We start from the raw sequence: 20,282 nt of genomic DNA on the forward strand, positions 1-20,282 counted from the left end.
ACAAAAATTAAAACATCAATTCATAGAGCACTTCATATGAAAGGATTATTTTTTTTCATTTTTCAATCCCTCCAGCCAAAATAATTCCCAAATCTCATTCACTGGACACTACATTACAATGACATAATGCAATCCAATATATCACTTCCAACAAGACCTAATGTCCCCTGTGAGTGCACATTTTACCCAATTCAAAATACTAAGGTCTGTTATAACCTGAATTTGTTGAAAAAGCTGCTAGGCCTCATGTGACTGGCAACCTAGTTTAGACTCTGCACACAGTGTTTATAGTCGGTGGTTGGACACCTTGTCGATTATTCAAGTACTCTCCTCTATTTCGCTCAGGAAATAAATTAGTTGCTCTGTGAACTGCCCTGCAGTTGCAATGTGACTGTTGATTTAAAAAAAAAAATGCAGACATAGCATAATACAAAAGTAGAGAATCAGGATTGAGCCACAAAAAGATGAGGAGAGTCATTAACCTGATTTATGGCAGCTTGAATTCATGACTTTTAAATTCCATAAATGCAAACAAAAACAGAGTACTGTGTTCCAGCAGTCTATGTGTGCAGATTTAAAATGAACCTAAATAACCAAAAATTACATATTGTCGTGTTGTAAATCAAATCACATGGTATAAGGACAAAATCCAAAGCCTCAAAGAGAAAAAACAACAACCAAAAACACATCATAAAAATATAATGAAAACACATATTTTAGGAAAAAAACTTCTGTACACTTCCCTGTCAAAACACATTACAAAAATGTCTGTCTTTCAAAATGATTTCCTGAATTAAGAAATTGCTCTTTAGTATGTTTTTGCCTCAAAAAAATAGTACATTGACAAAAATAATACCAGCATTTTGGCTAATTGAACTCAACCCAATCGATTTTGGAAAAATAATTCCCAGATTCTAAACTTCATTCACTTCTCGATGGCATAGGCACAACTCAGTAGTTGATTAAAAAAACATCCAATGAATCATCTGTTGACTTTGGTCCCAATAGGTTTTGCTGTCCTGCAACAATTATCCTGTTAAACAATTCCCTGCATCACCCCGTTCACTTTGTACAAAAGTTAAACTACAAGGCAAACCCATAAATGGTGTGCAAAACACTGATAAAAATGTGCTTGTTCATTAAAAAGATATTGCTCATTAAAACATGTTCTCAGTGAGGGGTGATAATAAGCATTTATATGATTGCTGAGTCATATTTCTTTCATAAATTGTGTATAGCCATCTGAGGGCTTTCAAAAAAATGAAATGGTCCCTTATAGTGTTTAATAGCACCCGTGGTGAAACATACATTGCAAACAATACGGTAAGTCTTTAAGGTAAGTCTTTAAGGTAAGTCTTTTAGATAAGACTTTAAAGCCACAAGTAGTATGATATAAAACTCTTGGCTGTTTGACTTGACAGATTTTGTACATTAGAACACAATGAACTGATAACTGGTCAGGCTGGTGTTGTTTGGTGAATAGCAAAAGAATCCCAGGGTGGAGGACCAACTGTAGACTGAAGGTGGTCAACAGGGTGGGTCAGTCAGTCAGTCAAGTCAAAACGGGTCCATGAGAAGGGCGGGGCCGCGGGAAAGCGTGGGGGATGTCATTCATGGTCGCAGGCTAGGTGGTGGACGTGACGGCGGTGGGCAGTGAAGCCCGGGGGGCATGCGGGATGGCGGGGGACCCGGTGGTAGCTGGACCACGGGCGGTGCTCTGGACGGAGGGCTTGAAGTGACGGGGGAATCTGGGACGTGGTGGTAGTCAGGCTGCGACGGTGAGGGGGTGTGGATGGGGCTGCGCGGTGCCGACCTGGCCGGTTGGGACCCCGCTTTCACTCTCGTGAAGTTGATGCACCGACCCTGAAGTTAAATAAAGTCACATACTTTTAACACTGGCGCAGCCAAAGGGGGAGCCGCAGGGGCACTTTCCAGTGTTGTATTTGTTCTTTTCAACTGGTTGTCTAATCTCTACAGTTAGTAGAAACATTCCGTTATTTTTTTATTAGACTTTTTGTTAAAATTTTCAGAAAATACAATGGAAATTGTTGCAGTTGTGTGCCACCGGCATTACCTCATTGACCCTTTAGGCAGTTAAATACCTTCTGAGGAGACTTGTGTTAAATGAATTAGATGTGCACAGGAAGTCACAACTAAGTGATTTTCGATCGTGTGTCTGTGTGGAGTCGTCTTTTGTGTTTGTAGCTCAGCCTCATGCACGCTTTGACGTCAACATAAATGATGTGGTTTGGAGCAGAGGTTACTGAGTTTATTGCAGGCAAGAGCTGAAAGAGCTGTGTGTGTGTGTGTTGGTGTGTGTGGAATCTTTAAGACTTCCATGTTTGTGACTTAACTCGTCCGACATGTTGAGCGCAGTGGTTTTTAACTGTTGTCACTCTGAGAATCTTTTGTTTTTACTAGCTTTCCGCAACCCTGCGAACAATCCTAAAAGTTAAACCTGCTCAGTATTTGCGATCATAAATCCTTGAGCGTTATGTGATCAACACAGTTTGGTCGTGCCACAGACTCCACGATTATGAGGTGTTCCTCGCTAGTGTATGAAACAAAAACTTTCAAGAGATCCCATGGGTTTTAATTTCAGTATTCTAGTGCGTTTGAAGCCGAAAAAGGACCGATTACTCATCCCGTCTTCCTTCCTCTGCCCGTCTGGTTCACTCCTACTGGCTAATGTCTCCCCCAAGTCGACTCCTACGTTTTAACACCTGCTTCACATTACGAACCAGAAATGGGCGTCAGAGGCTGTGTGATTGCTGGCGCTGTGTCATCCTTGTAGCTCGATATCAGCCAGTCACAGAGATTCCCATAGTTTATTTTTAAAGCCTGCAGTCTTTGTATTAGAAACCAGATAAGATCTTGTCTGAGTTAAGAAAAATCTGATCTGAAAGGTGAAGTTAAATGCTTGAGAGTATTTGTGGTTATAGTATATTCCTTTTATCCCTCAAGTGTTTCAGCAGTTTTTGAAATACTATCATTTGCTTTTATTCGTTCTGCTACAATCTTAATCTGTCCTGGTCCAAGCACCAGTTAAAATCATGCTTCTCCTTGCAGAAAATACTCCAATAATTCCTTTAACAGGAACTTGTACAACCCTTTTTGCCCTAAGCGACTAAAAGTCGCCATCAGATTTGCAAACTGGCAGACACAAAAAAGATTCAATTTCCGTCATTGGCACGTCTCTACTTGGTGACTTGCACTGGCTAGGCATGACGCAACGTTTGCCTTCAAGACGAAATCATGCCATTTTCCACTAAAGTCAAATGCGGTTTGCAATGAAGCCTTAGAAATAGCTCCAGGCTAGCTCATTTCCAGGCACTGGAATGCTGTATTTCACTCTGAGTGGAAACAAGTATCTTTTCATTTAATCCTTTGATTTGAAGACGCGTTACCTGAGCTTTATTTGGGAAAATGCGCTTGCCAAATCACAGTCCAAAATTTGGGCATTCTTTAAATAAATAGTGGTGCACAAGTGGGCATTAGTGTTGCTACGGAATGCTTGTTCATGGTGAGTCAACAGCTGTTTCATTACTGCTGTACATGACACTATTTGGACCTTGGGTCTACACACAAACTGCAATTTACGTCAGTCAAACTTGACTTATTGGAGGAAAACATCTTTGAGGTTTGATATTGAATCTTCAGTGTTGACGTGTGGATGGGTAATTTTATTAACTTTCGGAAACAAAGCTCAATGCACCATTTTAGTTTCCTAGTGGTGCCAATATACACAATTTTGCTCTTAGTCTTCTCAAATCTTGTAAGAGTCATACACAGTGCTTGGTTGAAAATCAGAGGAGCTTAAGTCAATTTAAGAGCAAAAAGATGAGTAAGAGGGAAATAGATGAAGTGCAGTTGGCTACTCACATGATCACCCGGCTGGGGCCTCATCAAAGAGACCTGATCGTACCCGCGACGAAACAGTGCCCATATAGCATCCAGTTTACCCTGAATAACACAGATGGGATGTCCATTTAACAACGGAAAAATATAACATTATCTCTGTGCCATACAATCCGGGCTTTACAGATACCACGTCTGCCGCTGCTATGGTCATGACGTTCACTATGAATCATACTTTATCCCTTTGTAACATACTTGTGGTTAGTTAATGCAATGAATTGCTTTTTGACAACTAAGGATTTATGAGATTCAATGTAATATTATTTAACCGTAGCCTACATTTTGTGAACCTAAGTGTACTGGAATGTTCTTTCCTTACATAAGGTGAGTCTAGTCAGCATGCACAGTGACTGGACATTTTCCTACTGCTGACTGCGGGGTGTCGCCTTTCACCATGAATTACAGCAGTGGAGGAGTCGTGTCCAAATACGCAGGCAGTTTACAGATAACACTGCTTCTCTACGAATGACTGGTGTTGTTACATAGAGCTCTTTGTGCAACACTAAAAACACAAACACAACTGACGCCAGGTCTAATAATGGTTCAGTGTTTGGAGTGGATGTTTGTTTATTTCTTTGGATGTTAGAGGAGACCCACATCTTCCCTCTTTAGGAAAACCTGTTGATATACAGTATGATGAATATCATGCTCATCCACTTAAAACACTTTCCAATCACTACTTTTGCTGACTACACTGGATCCCTTTTCTATTATGTATGAACAGTATGAATAAAAGCACACTTGTGGCGCTCTTTACCCGAATGGGTGTGTACCACTTCCGGTTCTGAGGTGGCTTCTTGGGAGATTTCTTGGGTTTGGGCTCAAAGGGTTCGAATTCCTGCTCCGGCATTTTCACCACCGCGTTCTTCGGCTTCTCCAGCTTTGCCCCCTCCTCGGTGGATCCCTTTCCGCCCCAACGCACCTTTAAGACAGGAGTGACCGTTTATAGTTTTACTTGCTACTTAATATATCAGTACCATGCATTACCTCCATCCTCTTGATCCCTCCGATTCCTCTTCCGCCATAATATGAGGCATCCACAGTGGGCCACTTCTTCTTTGGCAGACCATCTTCATCATCTGACTCCTATCATAGCCATACAGTACGATAATCTCATTCAAAGACTTTCGGGTGGGATGCTACCGTATACAGTAGTTCACCTTTCCCTAAATAATTTCCTCTTATTAGTATGTTTCAACTTACAGGCTCAGGAGGAGGTGGAGGAGGAGGTTCTTTGATCACCTGGAAAAACAGCATACATAATTCATGTTCACAAGAGATCAAAACAACATAGTTTTGCTTTTGAGAGAGTTTTGGGGAGCCCTTATATTCCTGTAGTTTTTAGACCAACTTCTCCTTTTAGTGTTCTTACCACTGTGCAGCAGAGAGGCCAGAACCACCACATGAGCAGTAGGGCCAGTAGGAGAAACAACACCAGCAGGGTGATTAGAAGAATGGTCCCATCAAACTGTGAAAGACATAGTATTTAAAAGATGACAAACAGAACTTATATGCTCTTGTCTCAGACATTAGAATCAAGACCACAATAATTTTTTAAAGCCTTGACTCATTGACAAGATATGGTAACCTTAAGGTACAGTGAAATTGACCTGAATATCTGAGTGTTGCTGTGGACCAGAACCTGACAGGAAACCACCAGAAACTATGTAATTTGTATCCTCTTGACTCTACCCTTGCACCACCCCTCAGTCAAACAACCGGGTCAATTGAAATGACATCCAGGCATAGCCTCTGGACACGACTGTGGAAAGATCTTGCACAATCATACCTCCAAATCAAGAGAAGCAATCACATTAGAGGCAATATAAGTAATGGAAAGTTAAGTTGTACAAGAAAAATAGTGACGGTTATAATCATTGCTGAAGTCAACAACTTTACACGTTTCATTAGTAGAAAGGCTGCCTTCAGGCTTCTACTGTCAGTGGTCAATCTAGTGTTTGTATTTTTTTAATCCCCCCCTCGATGACAGCAGTTCATGTATCTGGGAGATCCCTAAGCGAATCCATCAGTCACTTTAATCTTAATGTCCGTGAGCTAAGTATGGTTCCCATTACGGTACCACAGATGAGGATCAGATGTAGGTCAACTTAAGCCGACATATCTTGCGGGCAAAGACGGACTATTTATCAGAAATCAGCAGTAACGCCGTCATAGACATGGTCGAGGACTGATGAACTGTTTCCTAGAAGGCAAATAGTACATTTGTGAGTTCCATGAAAATTGCTGATTAGCTGGCGCATGTATGACGCAATTTGACTCCACTACTTTTGCACAGCACAATTTGGAAATGACATGACTTTCAATCATGACTTATTTGCAGTACTGATTTGTTTCCCTTAATGTTCCGAAATTTTGCTTATCCTGGGCTACAGTTAAAGAGGACAGAAGATGATTGAACCCACATGCTATAAATAAAGATATCAACCCTCCTTTTAGAAACAATTAAAATATAAGCTGCCACTTACACACTCTGTGGTCTTGATGTGCACATTACTGCTGATGAAAGACAGACCGTCGTTCATGCTCACTTGAAGATAAATAACCCTGAAACAAAACAACGACAATTTAATTGAACATGAGAGTCAATGCCAAGTATGTTTCGATTCAGTCTGATGTCTATTCGAATGAAGTCATTGAACTTGGCACCAAATGTCACTGAACCACAAGATCGTCAGTAAGTAACGTGAAACTTGCTTATAGCCTTTAGCAACAAAACACAAAGGCCCCATAGACAAAGATTTGGCAGTTAAAGCAAAAAAATTGTGATTGACAAAAAGGAGCACAAAAAGATTGGGTGGATTTCAATAGGAACTAATGAAACAAATAATACCATTCAAACGTCTCCTGTTCTTAAGGATCATTTAGGCCCCTATTTTTGTTTTAATTTAAGAATTTCCTCAGCCCTCTTGATGCCCTAAATCATTTCCTCCTGCAAGGGTGGAAAAACAATTCTGCAAAATCCTAGTGACCTCTGGTGACCCTTTGGCAGTGAGCTCCCTAAAAACGTGGAGGCTTTTGGACGCCCCCACCCCAAACCCCTCCCTTGTTGAACCAGGTGAAGGTGAAATAAGTTTAGCAGATGGAAAACAGGCCACCCAACTGATAAAGCTGCTTGAACATTGACAGACAAAGACTGTCTGGCTTATAAGAAAGGGTGACGATAAGGGAACGCTTAGTGGCTCCAGTTCATGAACAGAACCGTGCATATGATGTTGACATTGTCATTAAACTACTAGTGAGCAAAAAAATGGCTGTTTGATGTGCGACATATATGAGGCGGTTGGCTTTTTCCAGATGTGGTTTAGTTATCCACATCACAAATACTGATGGTAATCTGCAACACATGTGATAAACTGAAAGTGCAGGACGGCAACTAAAAAAAAACAAGAATAGAGTGTAGCTCTCCTCCAAACTCATTTTTCAAACATGTTTATTCAGGCCACTTAATAATTCCATAATTACACTATAATTCAAACTACTCTAATCCCCCTCACTACTACCATCCATGTTAAAAATTGGTCTGCGATAGATCTGGTAGATGAATATCTTAGCCTACTTTAGGGTAACTCGTAAAATGTACATTTATGGAAACATGAGAAATGAGATTCAAGTTCAAAATATTTCCATCTGGATACATTTAAAAGGCCTTAAAATATCTCACTGAATGACAAAATTACGGATTTCTCTGAAGTAAACCAGCCTCCAGTTTTTTAACTGACATTCCGGCACGCAAAAATATTTTTAATGGCCAGTTGTGCCGCAAAGATGCAAGAGGGCTCTCCCTGCAGGCTCTCCGCCATGCTGTGAAACGAGATGTGTGCAAGCACAACAAATGGCCTCACGTTTGAAAGACCCCCACTCGCTGCTATGTGGCTTTGATCAGCCCAGCTAGACTGGTAAAGCTGATGAGATGACATCCTTTTTTTTTTTTTAAAGGGACACTGTGAAATGTGGAAAGAAAATGACATGCAGGGAGGCGTAGATAGTTTGTGGGTTGTGAAGCCACAGTGGCAGCAAATGTTAAGGAGCAGGGAGGAAGAAGGATGGTGAAGAAAGATGGTTGGAGTAGCAGATGGTTTTGGGGTGATGCATGAAGCCATGGAAAATTACGTAGGATTTTTAAGTGGGACGCATGATGAAATGTCTCCACAATTGCTGCTACCACGTTAATATCTTCAACATCATCTGTAAATTGTCTTTTCATTTTCTTCTGTTACAAATAAGTCATTTATAACTCAGTGGCTGTGCTTCATTACATATGCAAGTCTTCATTCGCTACAAGAGATTTAGTTTTACTGCCTCTTTGTAACAAATGCACAAAGCTTCTCGTGCGCCGCAGAGCTGCTTATGTTTTACTAAGCGGCCCTGGAATTCAGAAAAAAAGGCAGGGGTAGTGTCAGGTGTATAGTATGTATGTACCAATATACACGTGACAGACACTGTTTTTCCATATCAACAGGAAAAATGTTGGCTCGTAGAAGACATTGCGGAAGTGTTTAAAGGGGTCGCATTGGAAAACTGACTCGAATGTTTGGATACAAAAAGACAATTTCAATATGCTGTTTAAAAAAACGTACTTTCCGACTTCCTCAATGACAGGAGCTGGACATAGCAGGACGGTGTTTTCTACACTTGCAGGTTTCTCATCTACACAAATCAAATAGAGCAAGTTTTCACTTTCACATGGAACTTAGGTCCACAACTGTGGAATCAAAACTGTTGATGTCTACTTACTGATTGTGATGGTATCGTTAATTTTAAAGCTGCACAGCACCTGGTTGATGTTCCTGCCATGGAGGAACCCGTTGCCTCGCACCACCACTTGGAATGTCTCTGGTTACATGCCAACATATAAGATTAGTAATCACAGTCAAGTGGATATTGCATCAATGTAAAATCCCTAGACTTAATCAGTTTAATTTAGGACAGCACAGTTATTCTGGTTTGTGTGCGTATGCTCGCGTGTATGCTGCCCCACCTCCTGCACATACACTGGATGGCTCAGCTGCCAAGATCTCAATGCAAGATTTCTTAATAATCTGAAGAAGAAAAAAGTTTATATTTTCACGTCATACATCTTTTACGCTGTATGTTTGCATCACAGCTTGTATCAAATGACATATCACAAAGGTTCAGCAGCACAATGCAAATTTTACACAATACAGTTGTTGGCTTTCTTTATACCATGTAGCTTTATATTTACCGAATCGATAACACCTCGGAGGGCGTGGAAGCCTCCCAAAACAGGAAACACATGTTCGATGGTGTCTGCAATAGTCGCCAGCTATATTTATCCATGACCAGGATATCAGGTGGGAATAGAAAAATAAAAGAGAAAATTAATTACGATTTTAAAAAGTACCTAATTGATACAAGGTTAATGTTAATCTCCTTTCTAGTAATTGTCAAACTACAATAGTAAACCCTACGAATATATCCACTTTATGAAACATCAATGGTATTGAATAAATACATAAAGAAATAAACCTGCTGTTGAACATCAATACAGTATTTAAATGCATCGACAACACAATTTGTACTTCTAAACAAATAGCATAGGATACCTGAGTCTCATTGAAGTCTTTAACGCCAACACAATACACAATGGCACCGAGAGACCTGGCTCGCTCGGCCTGTTGTAAAAAAGGCGCAATGTAAATTATTCCCAGAAAAACAAGCAATCAAACAACGGGTGTTCCCTGGCTTCTCGAAAAACGTATAAACGTATAAAAGCGTGTGCCACTTTAATAGTGCGGTTGCTAACCTCTTGCTGTGCGTCGATAAGTTGATGCTCTTGCAGTTCTCCGTCTGTCAGTGCGATAATTACGCTGGCCTTGCCTGCAAAATAAGAACAGTGATGGTACAGCCACTACAAAATCTGAAAAAAAAAATGAAGGGTGCCAATAAGGAATGCACCCTTTGAATAATTATAAAAATAGTGTTCAGATCTCAGTGTTGCTTATTGTGTCTTTGTTTGTTATACCCTGTTAGTGATTAGTCAGTAGGTGCTCACCAAAGTTCTCCTGGTATATCTGCTCATTTGCCTTTAACAAGGAGATAGGTTGGTCAGAATGATATTTATATTTTATAAACACTAGACAGTGTGCGCTACTCGCCATTTGACTCTTTCGTTAATAAATAATACAGAGCAGGGCCTTAATTGCCTACCTTATAAAGTCCAAGGTGCATAAATGTATCTCCACCCGGAGTCTCTCTTTTCAGTGCATTCAGCCCTTTTTGGATGTCCACTCTGCAAAAGAGAACACATCCGTACGTGTTTGCTTGAATTAGTGTCCTTATCAAAAAAAGCCAAGCGGTTTCACGCAGTAACGGCAGCACACGTTCATTTAAAACAATGTGTCTCCAGGGCAACATCTGCTTTCACTCCGATGCCATGCTTTGAATTAAGTTTGCTGACGATTGCTTCCTTTTGCGTGAGAGCATGCGGCACTGTCTTGCGGTTTGGGGCTTTAGCCTCCTCAGCTTTAATGTCATTAATAATGTGGATGGTCAAAACACTTTGTCTTACCTTTTCTCTGTAAGTTTTAAGATGGTTGATGCGCTTGAGGAGAATGTTATGAAGGACATCCTAAGCATGGGACTGGGGAAAAACAGAGGATAGAATGAGCAAATGAGGCTTTTTTGGTAAATGGCAAGAGTCATTTCTGCTCATTTAACAGCTCAACTGATTGAAACATTAGCCTGCTAAGTGTTTCAACATATGATGGGATGTCGGGATACACTTCATTTTATGACTCTGTATGTGTGTGTTCCTCTGTGTAGAACGTCATGGGGCTTCAGGAAGTCCAAAGCGGAGGAAAGACATTTTCAAAGTGTCCACAATCGTAAAATAGTTTCACGACCTCATATGGTCCACTTGAATTTTTGGAAGTGCACACAAAACATGAATATTGGCCTTAAAATTGTGTAGTAGCTGACTGTTGATAGTAAGTAACTATTATTTTAACATTCAATTAGTCTGTTGATTATTTTGTCAATAACTTGGATATAAAAGCATGTTTGAATTTTCATTATTGACAGTTCAAATTGACTGTTCAGAAAATGCACTAATGTGAATTAATAATGATTAACGTACTGGTTTGGTTCATGACGTCAGGAAATTGGCCAAAATGTTGTTCATTATTTTCCCAAGATAATCAGTCCTGTTTTGTAGAGGACTTTATAGAAAAGGGAGAATATACAGTATACTGTAGAGAAGTTGAAATTCAGAACATTTGGAAAAAATTTATTTCATAAAGTATACAAACAATTCATCGATCATCAAAAGTTTATTCAGATGATAATGGATTCATTGTTGATTAATCGTTGCACCTCCAGTGGATAGCATCTTACCTTTTGAATTTCTCTGCTAAATTTTCCACAAAATAGTAGATTTCATCCCAGTGATTCTGCACACTGCCAGACCTGAAACACAAAAACAAACCCTTGCCTTATAGGAAATGAGCTAATCGACTGTGGTAAAACGACAGCTCCGTGCAGATGATGACGCCTACTCAAGTTCAAGGGAGACAGAATGTTTTTGTAGGTGCTGACCGACTGATGTAACAATTTTGGACAGAAACCGGCCAACATGTGTTGCTGTTGTAGGACAACACCGGTTTTCCCACAGTGCTCACTTGGGTTAACTCCCTTCATGCAAGATGGCTGCATATAGGCCCGATTGGATGTCTCTGAACAATTTGAATGTAGAGGGTGAGAGAGAGAGTTTGCACACATGGACATGTCAAGCCTTCCCAATTAACCCAACAAAGGTCTTTGGACTGTAAACGGAAGTTGAATTTCCAAGAGACAACCCACACAAGCTCTGGAATAAAATGCAAACCCTCTGAACCTTGCTGGGTGAGGCAATAGTGCTACCCACTCATGCACAATGCTGCAGCAACATCAAATACTGTACATTCACTGAGATCATTGTACATGGAGAATATTTTGTCATGCCAAGTCTCATCATATACATGATGAGCTAAAGACAGCTCGGGGTTGACTCATATTCCTAGTGAGGAGGACAATGGCAGATTATAGCAATGCTCTCCCTCTGTGATTGAGCTTCAGAATTCCCCATGCAGACCACACAGGCTGCAAATATCTCCACCCAAAACAGAGAGGTCTTCCACAATGACATGGACTCCGTGAACTCCGGCGTCTGCTTGCGCGCAGAAACCAATGGCGGCCAAGATTTTAAGTCAGCATTTTGTCCCTCCTTGTTCGGATAAATCCCCCAACACACACACAAACATGTTAAGCCTTTCCCGTAATGCTGACTGAGCTAAGAAGAGGACAAGACCTTAAAGATAAACAATGTTCATACGGTGTAACCGCATGTAGAAGGAGTTCACATTCAGCTACACAGATTGCAACGTAAAACAACTATTTTGTAGCAGTGATGGCCATTTTCTGTAGCAAGTAGTCATAGGAAAATGTCATATGTGAGTATTTAGCATAAGGTTTATTTGCTAATACTTCTTGTTTGACTTGGATTACTCCCATTGTGTGAGGTGGCTGCCATCCTGGGACTGAGGTCTAGCTTGCAGTTTTGCTCACCTGTTCAAACACCACTGGGAGAAAGGAAGTGGGTCCATTCTGTGTGACAATTATTTTATCTGGAGTGCTCTCCCTCCACTAATTTCTTTTGAAATCATAATTTGGTGGTCTAACCCAAGCCCGAATCTAAAGTGGTTTGGGGTCTGTCAAAGGTGAGGGGGTATTAGAATGTGTGGACGAAGCGTTTGAGGCCAAGTTACATCATCACAAACCATTAGGCATCCACAAAACCTAGATGTTGAGAGCAGGTCTTCAATAGGTGGACTTCACAGGTTTATTTTAAGGATAATGGCCCTTGAGGAGCAGAGTTGCCCATCCCTGGGGTAGTGGGTAAACTGAAGCCTGTCCTAGCTAACTTTATGTACTTTATGACACCTTTTACAGCGTTCTCATATTAATTTTGATGTGACCGCTTTGTATTCGTCAGTGTGAGAGACGTCCTGATCACGCCATATTATTCCTTTGTGGGAGAGTGAGCATACACTGTATTATGGCTAAATCACTAGGCAACAAAATTTCATGGTCACTGACAGTCATAGCACTTGGTGAGAACAGTCAGTTGGAAACAATGTTGTACACCATTTTCCCACATGTTGCTGCAGCAAGGTTTTCTATGTTGAAGGACTTTGTCTTTGGGATTACGCGCAGATTAGAGGTGAGGTCATGTGAAAACTCTGATGGCTCTATGGTTCGCTAAGTATTGTGGCAAAAATTGACCAAAGGCTTCAATTTGAGTGCCAAGTTGTGTGTGTTGTAACCTGCTTTCAACACAGCTGGCAAACAAGTCAAAACAGCTCAGAACTGGTATTCTCTACTGCACTATTAACGCTATCTTGCTGAGTAGGTAAAACACCGGTGTCTCGATGTGGAAAACAAAATGAGTCAGTTACTCCTTTGTAGGGGGAGGTTGCAAGTCAAAATAAGAGAGAAAAACACGAGATTGCGAGGGAAGACTAAGATATTTCCACATTTTCAGTACATGGGCATGACTAATGTAAAAAACTGCCTATCACAGATTAAGTTCAAATTTATTTCTACATTTACACAATTGAAGAAAAAATGCCAAGTTATGGAGACCGCCTGATATTACAGCCTACTTTTTGTTTAGTTGAGGTTAAGCCAGAGTGGACAGGACCTCAGCGAGGTTGGATGACATACATTTACACAATTGAAGAAATAATGCCAAGTTATGGAGACCTTTGCATATTACAGCCTACTTTCTGTTTAGTTGAGGTTAAGCCAGAGTGGACAGGACCTCAGCGAGGGTGGATGACAGCATATGGGGAAAAAGCCCTGTTGGTCTGACTCTGGAGTCTTTGTGGCTTTCGGCTCTATTCTCACGCTTCAAAGTGTGGAAGAAGGAAAAATAAAATTTCAAAAATCCCTACAGCGACCGAGACGGCTTTCTGCCATTCCAGCTGGGGCTATCCAGACCACCCCAGTCTGGGGCCAATAATGCCGCTCCAATTCAACTGACTGGGCACAAAGATTTGTTTGTTTAAAACCACTAACCTACTTTTACAGCGAGTGCTACACTACGACTCTTTACTGGAGCACTGCTGAGTGGATGCACATATATACATGCAACTGAAATGGGATGTTTGAATACAAAGTAGAGAAATCCCATCTTTACATTTCAGTTTCATTAGCTCTTAAACGTTTCATTTTAACTATGAAAACAGTAGGTATGAGATTTATCCATCCATCCATTTTTTATACCGCTTGTACCCAAATATCTAAACTAGAGATGACCACATCATCAATATAATCATATATTATACAAAAAGCAAAGTGGATGTGAACGCATACCACACTTTTGCTCTCTAGTATCTAATCTAGTAGAATGTACTTACATTGTAGAAGCTGATATCAAGAGATTGCTGCCTAAAAATAACTTTGATCGCGGTTAAGAGGCTAGAACATCATTCGTTCCAATGCACATGGAAACATTTTATGGTTGCATTACACCATGCCATATAAATCCTCAATCCAATGTACACCCCATAACTCATACTAATGCCAGGAAAATCAAAGATATAGATAACATTTATGTTAAAACAACTACAATAACACAATAAAATAATTATCTGTTCCACTTCACTATACAACTGTTGTACTTTGTAGTATAAACAAACACAAGACAGCTAGCTAGTGGGGGGATGAGTAGATGCTGCTCCTTTCCAACCACTCTGGATGGAGCCATAAAATACGGTCATTAAACTCTTCACGTCAGTGGTAAAACCTACTATAATCGCTTATTTGGAGATTTAATAGGGTTTGGGGTTTTTATTCAAATCCTCAGGAAAAAGATTTTTGTCAGTCATGAAAAGTACTCTGCTTTTTCTGTTCCATATGGATTAAGCCTGGTTGATGCTGTGTCTGCAAAAAAAATAAAACACCCAAGGGATGAGGCTGGGTGTAGCTTTAGTTAGATTTCTGGAGAGCTTCCTTAAGTCCACCATCCATGTTTGCATATAAATCTCAAGTCTGCCATGGAGCAGGCACTGCAGCCGGCACAAGAGCTAACAATAGCAGCACCCTATATTCACGTTATTCTTAGCATGGATCTGTGTTTTAGGCAACAAAGCGAGTCAACAATGGCCTCCACATCTGGATAACAGCTCTGTGATGTAGCTTATGATTCGAGTTGTGCAGCAGATGCTTGTGGGCACAGCACGCCAAACATAAATCTGTGTGGTTAGAAGATTGTATATTCGTGATAAAGACATTCGCCCAATACCTTGAAACGCTATGTCACAAAGCCATCAGAAACAGGCCTAGATGCTGTCCTATATTTTGTTCAAGTTATCACTAGGTTTTTCCATACTCTCATCAGTCACTCATGCCCTTTCAGGTCTCCTTAGATCAGTAAAGGGTAGTTGGTAGTTGATAATCAATTGGTGTTTATTCAGTTTTTTTGCTTAATTAAATTTGAAAGTGTGTGGAAATGCCATTGTGGTGGACTTTGCAATGATTATTCATTGCTTACTCTACTATAAATTACAGTGCATTTATGAGTGCCTCTCAAATGGAGGAATGCATTTTTTTTTTTTTTCACCATTTAATTTTCTTCACTGGCAGTCTGCTCCGCGCTGCCGAGATGTCACTAAACCACAGCGTTTTTCCAATGTGGGAGTACAGGCAGCAGTAATGACACTGAGCATTCTCTTTGCAAACAAGAAAAAGTAGTAGGCATTGCGAGTAGGTCTTTGTTTAAAAAGGTTTGTGTGTGAATTCTAGATTTGGCTACACAGAACATGACTGTATCATCCAAACAGTCGCTCCTCTCTCTGCTGATTCAGCAAACCACAAGACCTCCTCCTCTGTTGCGTCACCCCAATGCACATGGATGTAGCGATGCACATTAAAACTCATGGCACAGTCATCATCTTTTAGAAATCCAATTTCTGACACTAATTAAGCAGTACAAGCACCAAAATGTTTTGGACAATTATATTTAAGTATTCACAAAAACAGTCAAAACTTACTTATCAAGCACAAAATAGAGGTCAAAAGCGCCTTGACAAGAACTCTCTTCCTCCTCTTCTTCATCCAGCACCTCCGGTTCTGCTCTGGCGGATGATGAAGTGAGCAAAAATAATCCAAACAGAAGCAGAGCAAGAGACATGCTCCACAATAATCTTGGCACCATTTCTTCTTTTGTTCGGGGCGAAAAAAAAGTAGTTCCTTTGCGGCGTGGTAAAAACACACTCTGATAAAACAGTGTTCTCACATCCCACCAGTCAGCTTTTAAATGAAACGGATGCAAGGAAGAAACAAAGAAAAAGTGTAGTCGGTGTCTTTGCGAAAACGATTAAAATAGGGGGGGAAAGTTTCCTGTCAGAGAGTCAAAACATGTTGAAAGTGGGGCAAAAAGGAGGTGAAGAAGCAGAGCGTTGTTGGCACTAGAAGATCTGGGAACCCGTGGGACAAGCTGGACTCTAATGGTCCAGGTTTCATATTTCATCTTGAGGAGGAGAAACCGAGAGAGTGAGAGAGCGAGAGGAAAGAAAATGGGTTAACATCCCATTTTGCCCCTCCCATGTCAAACCGGGAATAAGAGCAGAGGAATAGGCTGATTTTCCCAAAAGTGTGAGCCTTCAAATTTACTCCCACTCCAATAGAGTTTGCATTTTTTTTTTCTCAATATGGAGACCTGAAGTTTAAAAATGGGACATCTCTTAAAGTGACCCTTTCAAATGTTATGAACAATTTATTGTTCAAAAGACAGCAAGCAGACATTTAATTATTATTTTTTATTTGGTCTCGGCACAAGAACAGAAGCCCAAATAGGTTTTTCATTACATAAATTTACCAGCAGAATAGACAAATTGGACATTCAGTGTTTTCAACTCACAAGGATCAAAAATGATTATGTTTGACATAATTTAAAGTATCCAATAACAAATATCAGCAACAATGTCAGCCTTAATCAGTGTTATTCACATGCTCCCATCTGCAATGAAGTAAAAACTGCCTTCAACATTCACTTTTAAAACATTGCTCTATGCCACAGACAGACTAAGTAGTTGGAAATAAAAAGGAATTCTCACGCTCCAACAATTTTGTCAGGGCAAAAGAGGAGCGCAACTCACTTCTGACTGCCCAAGTGCTTGTTTAAAATGCCCTTAGCTGTTTCGAGGGCAGCCGCCGCTGAGACAGGGATGTGAGGTGCAATGCCGCTTCTCTCCCAGGCTGGCATCAAGGTAGCGTCGGAGTGCACCGTGGGGATGCTTAGGAAGACGTCGGTAGCGCCAACTTGGAAGGTCTTTGCCGGGTGGGACCCACCGAAAGTGGTCTCTCCCACTATCATAGCACGGCCGAGCCTCTTCATGATGAAGACAAACTCCTCTGCCGCCCCGGCTGTTGCTCCGCTGGTCAGGATGAGCAGACTCTTTTTAGACCCGTACCTTGTACCTAAATCAAACGGGAAATGTCAGTGGGTCATCGGGAGAGATGCTTTAACCGCAGAAGTACTCAGTAAAAAACTTATACACGAGTCAAGAATCTTAGTTGGCAGTACTGTATAGAGAGCAGCATTAGAAGGTGATGGCCTGATGCCATATCGAATTACCCGTGAGTTCAGGCAGTGTCCGGAGTTCTGTGGAGGTGCCAGACTGTCTGTCTGTGAGCTTGTCCAGTACAATCTGCTGGTCGGCGTCAAAGAAGTAAGAGCAGAAACCGGCAATCGCTGTTGTAGGCCCTCCAAGGTTGTTCCTGTAAATTCAGTTATGAAAATTCATGATTCAGTAAAAGGTCATCTCAGGTTGTCTGACAAACAGGAAGACATGATGGCTTTACCTAATAATTCTTACAAGCGGGTTTAAGATTTTAACCTGGAAGACTCAAGTTACACTCCCTACATTTATCCTCCATCAATTTGGAGCATACTGTATACCAGCTTGTCAAAAAATATGTGGTTTTGTGCAAAACAACCCAGATCTGATTTTTTAATCCAAATTGGGTTGTTTTTTTAACCAGCAGTTGTAAGAGTCTATAATTGGATGTGTGAATCATGACACTACCAATGAATTTAAGATGATCTCAGTTAATTGTGGATGAAAGCTGGATGACATCACGGACTAGCTGCCAGTCAGTTTCGCGGCAGTTGTTAGAATGACTATTTCCTACCAAATGTGTACACAATAGTTGACTGTGTTGACTCACTTCATGGTTACAATTGTACAAATACTTTTTGAGTATACCTACATATAGTATTCTATTTAGTATCCTATGTATGTACAGTATTAGTACTAGTAATATTTATAGTATAGTTTTTTAACCAGATACTAGAGCTTGGCCAAAGCTACCCACCTGTAGTTGTTGACTGTGTTGACTCACTTCATGGTTACAATTGTACAAATACTTTTTGAGTATACCTACATATAGTATTCTATTTAGTATCCTATGTATGTACAGTATTAGTTCTAGTAATATTTATAGTATAGTTTTTTAACCAGATACTAGAGCTTGGCCAAAGCTACCCACCTGAGGTCAATGATCATTGCATTAGTGTCGACAACTTTGCTCCAAACATGCTCCACAATTATCTGGGCAATGTCCTTGACTTCCTCGAAGTCTCCGAACATGTCAAAACGCAGGTAGCCTATGTTGTTTTCGAAAATATCCGTTTGAAAGGAGACTTTGATGAGTTCAACGTACATCTCTGGAGTATAATTCTGAGGAGACAGACAAGCAGTACTTTCAAAAACACAACAATGACAACAATAATCAGTCTTTGCTTTGGGGTCTTACAATGACTGGCAGGGCTGGAGTGTTGATGGTGGTCTTCAAGTTCTTGTCTCCAGATAGGGTCTTCAGGTCTGCAGTAAGTTTCTCTTCAAGGTCGCTCTTAGAGACCACCAAGCTGTAGTCACCATTCTCAAGAAGCCCTTTCAGCTTTGTTGCAACATCGGCACTGGTCTCCTCAAAGGCATAGTTGTCAGCAATCAGAGCTGCCGAGCCCTCGATGATGGCAGGCACCTGGGCGCGGAGTTGAATTATCTCGATGGCTGTAGCAAGGGCGTCCTCTTCATTGACTTTAACATCGGGGGTGACGCCGGTTTGCTCCCAGCTTGAACCAGTGATGGGGTTGATGGATTTTGCGGTAGGCAAAGTCACATAGAAGTCTGTGTCACCCACTTTTAATTTATCTACTTTGACTGAGCCCCCGGCGGTCTTCTCTCCAACAACGGTAGCCCTCTTTAGGTTCTGCAGGCAGTACGCGATATCTTCAGCAATGCCCTTGGTGTTCTTGCTTGTGAGGATAACGAGAGGTTTGATTGTGCCGTATCTCTCGCCCAACAGTGTGGTCAGAGTCAGTATCTTAGAAGTAGTGTTGGAAGGACGATCATACACACTGTCGATGTGAATCACAGATTCGGCTGCGGTGAAGTACGAGACAATATAGGAGAGTCCCGTGATGTCCCCGCTGATGGTGTGGCGCAAATCAAAAATTAGAGCTGAGGTAGGCAGGACTTTGTTCCAGACTAACTCTACCAGCATCTTCCCGATCTTGTCAGCAGCCGCCTCCCCGAGGATGTGATCAATCCTCATATACCCGATGTTGCCCTCCAATACATCCAGCTTAATGGCGTTCTGGAGCATAGTGATGAGATGCTCAGGGGGCAGGGCAGGCATTTGCGGGGCAACTACAGGGACGAAGTCTGGCTCGTAGGAGACCTTCAAACGTGGGTCACTGATTGTGGTCTGGAGTCCAGCACTGAGGACTCGAGACAAAGACTCACCATCTGGAATATTGAGGATCTCTGTATTGCTGCTGGCTGCTGCGATGGCCTCCTTCAGCCCTCCCAGCTTCTCTGGCGAGCAGTAGTTGTCTAAGACGATCTTTACCATGTCAACAATAAGGCTCGGAGGAAACGCAGCATAGTTAAATGCAACATTTCCTAAAACTAAAAAGAACGGCACCAAAAAAAGAGCTTTTGCCATTTTTACCAGTTTCACCACACCGAAGATGAGTGGAGCTGGTGAACAGACCTCTGCCTGTGAAGAGATTCAAATGCCTCTGTTATGGCTGCACCATTTCTGTAAACACACTCATAAGAGGATTTAACCCACAATAAACCTTTAATCGTATTAAATCTTTTGTAAGGCAATGACACATTCGCCAAGTGGGCGTAGAAACCGGGAAGCATTTCTAAAGATACGGTATGTAAATTTAGACAAGGTGTCTGGAGCGGCTGTGCCAAATTAGCAGTGCCACTTCAATTGATCAGTTAAAGACAAAACACATAAAAAGAGATTAATGGTGGAGAGAACTC

General features: G+C 41.2%; 3 protein-coding genes across 5 annotated transcripts in view; 1 reads left to right on the forward strand and 2 right to left on the reverse strand.

Annotated features, from left to right (window-relative positions):
• mapk8b (mitogen-activated protein kinase 8b) overlaps nt 1-20,282 on the forward strand; it is a 93,582-nt gene that overhangs the window by 4,988 nt on the left and 68,312 nt on the right. The window lies entirely within an intron of this gene.
• antxr1c (ANTXR cell adhesion molecule 1c) lies at nt 1,270-16,482 on the reverse strand. The gene is made up of 18 exons (XM_085904510.1): nt 15,990-16,482; nt 11,293-11,364; nt 10,469-10,540; nt 10,108-10,189; nt 9,953-9,983; nt 9,704-9,777; nt 9,504-9,572; nt 9,143-9,223; nt 8,918-8,978; nt 8,674-8,772; nt 8,517-8,586; nt 6,405-6,483; nt 5,291-5,386; nt 5,122-5,160; nt 4,906-5,004; nt 4,676-4,840; nt 3,883-3,963; nt 1,270-1,863 (listed from the first exon to the last, which is right to left on the reverse strand). Exons 1-18 carry the CDS (start codon nt 16,151-16,153, stop codon nt 1,612-1,614), a joined length of 1,686 nt encoding a protein of 561 aa, XP_085760636.1. The 5' UTR covers nt 16,154-16,482; the 3' UTR covers nt 1,270-1,611.
• Nucleotides 16,833-20,114, reverse strand: rbp3 (retinol binding protein 3). Its single transcript, XM_085904509.1, has 4 exons — nt 18,757-20,114; nt 18,490-18,680; nt 17,576-17,718; nt 16,833-17,418 (listed from the first exon to the last, which is right to left on the reverse strand). The coding sequence occupies exons 1-4, from the start codon at nt 19,948-19,950 to the stop codon at nt 17,093-17,095; spliced, it is 1,854 nt and encodes a 617-aa protein (XP_085760635.1). The 5' UTR covers nt 19,951-20,114; the 3' UTR covers nt 16,833-17,092.

The sequence above is a fragment of the Syngnathus leptorhynchus genome, chromosome 22, assembly GCF_054491065.1.
Source record: "Syngnathus leptorhynchus isolate UIUO chromosome 22, UIUO_Slep, whole genome shotgun sequence".
Classification (NCBI taxonomy): domain Eukaryota; kingdom Metazoa; phylum Chordata; class Actinopteri; order Syngnathiformes; family Syngnathidae; genus Syngnathus; species Syngnathus leptorhynchus.